General features: G+C 33.9%; 1 protein-coding gene across 1 annotated transcript; it reads right to left on the bottom strand.

Annotated features, from left to right (window-relative positions):
• Positions 1-237: 237 nt before the first annotated feature.
• Positions 238-2,033, bottom strand: LOC110792414 (diacylglycerol O-acyltransferase 3-1). Its single transcript, XM_056839865.1, has 2 exons — positions 1,517-2,033; positions 238-1,195 (listed from the first exon to the last, which is right to left on the bottom strand). The coding sequence occupies exons 1-2, from the start codon at positions 1,997-1,999 to the stop codon at positions 524-526; spliced, it is 1,155 nt and encodes a 384-aa protein (XP_056695843.1). The 5' UTR covers positions 2,000-2,033; the 3' UTR covers positions 238-523.
• Positions 2,034-8,549: the final 6,516 nt, after the last annotated feature.

Here is an 8,549-nt window from a genome sequence, read left to right on the forward strand (position 1 = left end):
ACATTGTGAAACACCCTGAAAGGAATACGTAACAAATAAAAAGAAACGGAGGGAGTACGATTTTAGCATTTTCTATTAACAAATTACCTCTTATCATCCGATTTAATGTTTTTTCCTCATCCTGAGATGACTACAAAATCGGAACTTAAATTGAATCAAATACTGTATTATCCAAGGGAATATCTTATGATAATTACCTGCATTAAGCATTATATTCAAATTTTGATCACAAAAAAATTTCAGCAAACATAACTTATATTGAATAACTACCCAATTAATAAGAGGGTTATGTACAACACAAAACAGAAGAAAATCTTATGGCAGATTTAAAGACTCTCCAAAGTAATGATTCTAACATTGACATTTGACAGGAATGCGTCAATTTCATGTTCTAATACTTGGGTAGTTTTCCTGCTTCAGTTCAGAACTTCAGACACTCTGAAATTGCACCTTGGATTTCTGAACTCTCAATCTTGATGTTTTCTTTCAACCTTCTTTATCAGCTACACAACTGATTTTAATACTAGTAATTGCACCAAGCAGCAACTCGCACCTGGTCCTTAGACACTCCTTCTCCAGCAAAGTGGTTCGCAACAATCAACTCTACATCTTCTAGACCAACTCCAATGCAGAGAGGATTACTAGCTTTCAAATAATCATTACCATTCAGAAGTCTGACATTAGGAGCAGTTTTACACTTGCCCATGCACTTGCACCCTTCAACAACTCCCTCATTACCCATCACTCTTTGAAACTCATTCATCAATGCTGGGGCACCTAATTTCTTGCACTTTCCGCCCATACAAACCTCTATCTTCTTCTTCCCCACTTTCGTCTGATTTACAGTAACAGTATCTGGGTTTAGTATTTGTATTCCTGCATCCTTATTTAAGGTCAAATCTAATATCATATTGCAGCAGTTTGATTCCAAATTTTGAGATGGTTGTTCCCTCGTAGATTGTTCTTGGAGTATGCTCGCTGTAGTTGATGGTTGCTCCTCGTTTTTGCTTTCAATTGGTCCAACAACGACTTTGTATTTCACAGTTTTCATGTCAATCACCTCATCATCACATTCGCTGTCACTTGACTCTGAGGAGGACGAGGATGATTCACAGTCCTCAGATTTACAATTCTTCATTTGTTCTTCTTCTGCTCTTAGAAGCTTCAATTGAGTTAACAGTGTCTCTGCTGCTTCCTAATTTATACAAAAAAATCAAACAAATAAGTACAACAAATAAAGAATTCATCACAGAAATATTTGCATTCCACAACATGAGCCCCAAAAAAGACATGAAAACATCAAGGATTCTGCACCTCACAACTTACTAAAAGTAAAACATTTTCATAAAACAACCCCAATTTAGAATCTAATTACAAATTCCAATTCAATTTCACAACACAATTTCCCACAGTAGGTCTAGTACACAAGTTTTCACGATCTCAGGTATCTTAAACATAAAATCAGTAAAACATTATTGGAAAAAAATAATGATAATCAGGAAGAAAGTGAACTTACAGAAATTATCCTGGATTTATCATCAGCAACAAAATCCAGATTATCTTTATTATCACAATCCAAACCCAACCCAAAACCTAAATCAGAAAAAGTTGATAAATCCTTAACCAAACCCTTCAACAATTTCATCCTCTTTTTCACTGGAATTCCATTCCACCCTTTCTTTCCCTTTTTCTCCCCACAAAAAGGGGAAACCCCTGAATAATACTCCATGTGCCCTTTATCTTCAAACCCATGATTCCCAACTCTTAATTTGAAGCCCCTGGAACTGAGAATCCGATTTCCTTTCCTGAAACAAACTTGTGAATTTGAAAAACATGAACTTTTTGAAGTTGCGACAAGTTTTCCTATGTGAGTAGTATAGCAACACGAAGAAGAAGGCTTCAGAACTACGCTGTTTAACACCTCCATTGATTTTATTGTTGTTTTCTGCGGATTTTCTCTCCTGAATTTTGATTGCTGAATTCTCAAACCCAGAGGCATATGCCGAGGGTAATGTTTTATAGAGGAACTTTTGGGGTACGTGGCAAGAACTGGTTGGTTGAAAGAGAGATAAAGGTTTCGTGGAGTCAAATTTGTGTAGCACCTGCTTGGTTATTGCCGTTTTCTGTTTAGCACGCGTTAGCTTGTTCCCGCCATGCGTAAGGGATAACTATTGGCCGTACGATGAGTTTGGTGGTGATGTTAACGGTATAGATCTTTTTGACGTGGATGCCATTAGATTGCCCTGCTGGATAATACAAATTGTTTTTTTTCCTTTTTGTTGGCATAAATATTTAATTCCTTTGTCTCTTTTATTCTTTACGTTTGTATTTTGCACGCATTTTAACGACTTATTAATGTGCATTAAAATTCCTCTATTTTTTTCATTTAAACAAGGAAAATTACGTTTATTTATAATATTTTCACATTTATCAAAATCTGATATTGGGAAAATGTGAAAAGTTTAATATCCAATGGAAAAGTCCGAGAGATTAAATTTAATTGTTTAAAATAATAATTGGACACAAATTTTGATAGAATATTAAAGTATTTATGTGATAATATAAAAAAAATGTAAATAACATTTTGGGATACCAAAAAAGAAAAACGTAAAGAACAAAAAGAGACGAAAGTAATATTATTGTTTAAGTAACCTAATGAGAGTTTGAATACCGAGTTTGAATAGCTTATATACTTTCCATCCTGAATGAAAGATCTCACTTTTCCAGTCAAAATTAATAAAAATAACAAGTTTATTATTTTTATTTTTTCTAGAAATCATAAGGATACAATGTCTCATAGTTTAGGATTTATTTCCGCAAGAAAACATTAAAAGCACCCGAATAATTTAAAATGTTACTCAAAAACACCAGAGACGATTATTAAAATCGCAATAGTATAGGCCCGTGTTGATGCACGGATTTCTATAAAATTAGAAAGTAAATAAAATAGTGAAATAGTTAGTCATTATATTTATGTTATTCAAATTTCCATTTTAAAGATATACAATATGTTTTTTTCCCCTTATTATTTGTATTTATATTCCATTCATTTAATACAAAATTTGCTATTTCCTTTTTTGTAAATGGTTATTTTTTCTTTTATTGCTAGCTTGAATTCTCCTTTTTTTTTTCTTGCTAATTGATTAGTGCTTGATTGAAGCATTAAAGTTGTGAATTGATCAGTTACCTTTTGAGTGGATGACGTGGTCGTTGATGTGGCATAGATTAGAAGGGAGTATTGGGGATTTGCTCACCTCTCATTAACCATCACTCTGCTTTAATTATATAGATGTTTGTAGCCATTTATATGCAATTCAATATTCTGTAACTAGAGTTTCTCGAGGTGGAAGCTTTCACACACACACAAAAAAAAAAGGTGCTTAATTAACTTATTTAAACAACTTTTTAGCCAGTTATATGTTTATGAGAATTGTTTTATCTAATTGAATCTTTATTGTCAGCTTTAATATTTGTGATTATTTATTTTCTAGTGATAATCTAATCTTCATCAAAAAAAATTGTTAGATCTCACGATTGAGAACCCTAATTACATAAAGTTAACTTTGTGATTTTGAATGAAGTTCTCTAGTTTTAATGTTGTGACTGTAGACTATCCAATAAACACACCCAAAAGAAAGAAAAAAGTTTTTTCAAAGTGTGGAATTTCTGAAATTTTGATCATTTAGGGCTTGTTCGGTATTATTTTATATTTTTGTATTCGGTTTTTTCATGAAATGCCCCTGAGGTTTGCAAAAACGCACCAAATACCCTCGCGTCTTTTGAATCACATAATATACTCCTATTTTTTTTTCCAAGTTTGCACTAATTACCCCTAAACCGACCTTCCGTTAGTCCTCCGTTAATTAAGTCATGTTTATAATTCACCAAATGCCCCTATTTATAAACTTATTGCACGATATACACCTATTGGTAAACTTATTTGCACCAAATACCCAAATTGCAGGAATTGAATTTAAGCCGCTCAAGTGTTGGATTGACTCATTGAATTATCAACCTTATGTGACTTTCCCAAACTTACCAAATCCTAATTACTCAGACCCAAAACTGAACCATACTTGAATTTACCCGAACTTCATGGCAAAATTCATTGAATAATCTTGATAAACTAAGTGACAATATATCCAAATATGGGTCAACGAGAATTCGACCAAACTCTAACCAAACCCAGAATCTGCATAGTAATTCTATCACATGAAATCTATGACCTAATCACCTACAGTAAACTGACTCAAAGGAACCCAATCTGATCGACTCCTTTTCCCTGTATATCCAAATTTAGTGTGCTCATTTATCATGATTAGTTGATTACTCCATCCAAATTCAGTGTGCTCGCTTCTAGGAGATAAATTGATGTTACAGAAGTACTTGTTTAGTCAAAATAATTTTCTGTTTTGGACCTGGAACTGAAACGGATTTGTCACCCTAGACTACCAACTCAAAGCTCACTACATTAGCTAGTTGGATAAATTGATGTTACATAAGTACTCGTTAATTAAGAAGACATACCCAGGGAACAGACTAGCTAGTACTAGAATGAATAAAATGAAATCGTATTACTATTTTTGCTACTCCAGAAAAAGAAAAACAACATTGGAGATTGAATTTTCACCATGAAAATGACTAATCAGTCCAGAGAAAGTTAATGATCGATCCAAAAACGAACAAACTGGATCACACTACTCCCTTTACCCACATTCAAATTCCTTCACCGTACAAGTTCAAGCAACCAATTAATGAATAATTAATACAAACAAATACCTAATTAACCCTCCAAGCCCAATTCCAACCACCAAATTATCGGCAGCGACGAAACATCCCCGAAGTCGGCATCGACGAAACAGAACTCACGCCAACCGGTGGAACAGCCGCTGGAGGTCCAGGCGGTATGGCGGATGTTGTTCCCAAAGGAGGTGTTGGCGGCGCATCCACTGTTGCGTCATCTGCCGAAATCAACGGCGAAATCTCCGGTGGCGGCGTAGCCATCGGCAAAACGTGCTTGTATGTCGACTTTTGGCTGCAAAGATAACCCTTGCAAAAAAAAAGTAGGAGACAGAAAGTCTAAAGTTGCGACTCTTGCAAATCTATCCAGATTTTTTAGGGTTCCAGTAGAATTCAAGGAGGAAGTAGAATTCAAGGAGGAGGAAGAACAGGGGAGAGGAGAGAGAAAGAAAAGAAGATGAGATTTTTTTTTTTTTGAATTTCTGTAAAACAATTACAGGTAAATCATGCCAAACCCAAATTAAGGGTAAAATGGTAAAATGCAATTAACGGCGGACTAACGTCCGTTACCTCCAAGTGCATCTCATGAACAATACGAAAAAAATAGGGGTATATTATGTGATTCAAAAGACGCGAGGGTATTTGGTGCGTTTTTGCAAACCTCAGGGGCATTTCATGAAAAAACCGTTTTGTATTTTTTGTTTTTTGGAAACTCAAAACCGACTTCATTAAATATGCTAGGAGGTTAAATATCCAAGTTTTGTTTTTATAATAAATATTTAAACTCCTAGCATAATATAAAGTAAAAACAAACTTGGATTTTTAGTCGCGCCCGTACCTCGTCTTCCTTAGTGAAGGCTTCTAGTTAGACATCTCGATCCATTGACTATTCCAATTAAAATAATATTAATGTTATAAAATTCTAGTCTAGTCCAGTCCAGTCAAATGTGGTCTTCAAGCTAATATGTTTTGGTTGTCCTTACTTATGTTTTATTAGTATCCTTTTAGGAATATTTATTTACTTATTTAGTATGTAGTACTCAGCTTTGCTGATTATGTGCTTTATTTGTGTGTGTTGATCATTGCTATGCCTTATTGATCATGTGATGACCCATTTTGGTGAGCAGTCTCTAAGGATCAATAAGCACTTTCCATCTACGGGTTTGAAGATGATGCATCATTGGGTTCAGGATTGGAGAGCTTGTAGTTTAGTGCTAACATTCTAAGTTGGATTTGGTTTGTTTTAAGTGGACTTTAAATTATGTTGAATTTGGTTACATTGACTTTGTTTTCGTTGGTTAGTTTTGGAGCTAATTCCACAGTTGACTATTTATAAACTTAGAGCTAATTATTATGTTTTCCGTTGCAAAATTCTGAATAAGCCGATACGTTTTCACACGTGCGATAATTCCTTGATAAATCTTTACGTTTTATATTAAAAAGGTTATTTTAGAAAAGAAAGAATTATCGGGGTGTTAAAAAGTGGTATCAGAGCTATAGGTTTTTGACCCTTCAATTTGTGTCTGTTTTAAGTTTTAGGCGCCTAACTAACTATTATTTACTTAAAACGAATTTTGTTGAATTAAGCTCCAAATAATTAAATTAAATAAATCAAAATATTTTCATTAATTTTCAATTTCGAATTAATTATTTTTCAAAAAGATTCCTAATTTTTATTTGGCCTAAAATCCTAAATTGTAGATGATTCGAAACTTTCTTTTTGGTTCGAATTAATTATTTTTCTTTGAATTTATTTTGAATTATTTTAAAATTTAATTCTCTTTGTTCGAGTTAATTAATTTCTTTTCTTCGAATATATTTATTTGAATTTATTCGGATTTTTTTTTTTAAAAAGGAAAAAGGGTTCAATTTTTTTTTTTTAGGAAACCTAAATTCTTTTGTTCGAATTAATCATGCATCTTCCTTTTCGAACTTATTTTAATTCTTATTTGAAAATTAACAAAGAATAATAATTTATTAAACTTTTATTTTTATTTTATTTTCTTATTTTTCTATTATTCTCGTTTTATTTATTATTTAAATTACTTCAATGCTTTAGTTTATTCTAATTATAGTATGAGAGATGGGTAGTATAGGAAGGGCATGTAGGATAGAATTCTATGTACATTAGTAGCTAGTTAATTCTAGCATAAGTAGTTAATTGTTATGTGCAAGTGTTAAATGTTTAAATGTTGCATTTAAATGTGCATAAGAGAAATTATTTTATTCCACCAAAATTGTTATTTTATCATACTTTGATTATGGTTTCACTGAAAAATCGTTAGTGAGACCTTAAGTTGTTTCTTTCCGGAATAAAATATTTCTTTCCAAGTACACCAACATAGGATCCCTTGAGAAGATCGATGTCGAGACCGCACATCTCTTTATGAAGAAAGTGGTGTTTGGATGTGAATATTTTGCTAAGATACAAGAGCAACCCATCTTAATGAGAGAAGATATCATAGCGCGCATCCACCATTGTTCATTGCTTACCTAACAAAATGTCATACCTAGAGCTCAAAAATAGGTTTAAAGACATGCATTCTGATGATGGAACACCAAATTTGGCTAAGTATGAGACTAGGGATGGTAGGTGGAGATATGACTCAGAGATCATGACCACCATTATTGAGGTAGCAGAAAGTGGGTTCAAGAAGGGTAGATACATAGGGAGTCATGCTTGGAATGCAGCTATAGAGGAACTTATGGGAGTTGGTGTAAATAACGATCTAGAAGGAAATGATGTAGTTGTGAAAGATGAGAATGTAGTGGTTGAGGTAGAGAACCCTAACCCAGTGGCCCATGAGCCTACCACTGAGATCTTTAGTGATTTAGATGTGGAGCCTGAAGGTGATGGTGAGGTGGCAAGCGAGCCTCATCAAAATGAAGACATGGAAGAAGACTTAGACCCGGAGGAAGAGTTCGACGATTCTGAAGATCTAGATTTCACTCTGCAAGTTTCCAAGGAAAGAACAGATAGGCAAGATGCGGCAAGCATTTGAAGTTGTAATAGTTAGTTAATTCTCTTATGTTTTAAAGAATAAATAGCAAATCTACAACGGTTAAAGTTAAAGCAATAGAAGTTTGAGTTGTTCTTTATTGTTTTCAAGGATGTAATAAACCTTTATAGAGTTAGAAATATAAGTTAAATTATTCTTTTGCCATTTTGAGAATTCCATAGTACTCCAAACTCTAAGTCGCACGCAAGGGATTAATTATTTTATTGTTTGCATACTCAATGTGAATTGTGGATCAATTTAGTTGCCACAAAACTAGAGGAAATGAGGGGCGATCTAGACCCTCATGACCAATATGATCCAAAATGTTATGCCTTATGTGCAGAATGTGGATATTCTTTACGGATGAGTGACGATGATTACTCTAATATTATTGTACCTTCTGGAATAAGTGTTTGTTGATGCAATCTCAATGATCAAATCAAAAATTTCCTTTATAGAGAATACGTATGAGTTATGTATCGAACCTAAAGTAGAATATATTAATGTCAGGTCGCACTGTAGAATGGCCAACAATAATGACCTAGCTGCTGCTATTCGGCTCTTGGCGGAAAAACTAACTCAGGATAGAACTGAGCGCCCCGATTCCGCTGGGGATATGTTTGAAAGGCTTGGTAAAGTTAAGCCACCATACTTCAAGGGGAAAGCATATCCTACCTTCCTAGAAAACTGGATTGGGGAGTTTGAAAAACTCTTTGGGGCGGTAAACTGTCCTGAAAACATGAGAGTAGGTCAAGATGCATGTCCTATACCTAAAAGATGAGGCCGATCTATGGTGGAGAGAGAATGGAG

This window comes from Spinacia oleracea, chromosome 3 (genome assembly GCF_020520425.1).
Source record: "Spinacia oleracea cultivar Varoflay chromosome 3, BTI_SOV_V1, whole genome shotgun sequence".
Lineage (NCBI taxonomy): Eukaryota > Viridiplantae > Streptophyta > Magnoliopsida > Caryophyllales > Amaranthaceae > Spinacia > Spinacia oleracea.

Coding starts and splice junctions, on each gene's coding strand:
- LOC110792414 (XM_056839865.1), bottom strand. CDS start 1,999: ATGCCTCTGGGTTTGAGAATTCAGCAATCAAAATTCAGGAGAGAAAAT. Junction 1,196..1,516: donor ATAAATCCAGGATAATTTCT/GTAAGTTCACTT, acceptor TGTATAAATTAG/GAAGCAGCAGAGACACTGTT.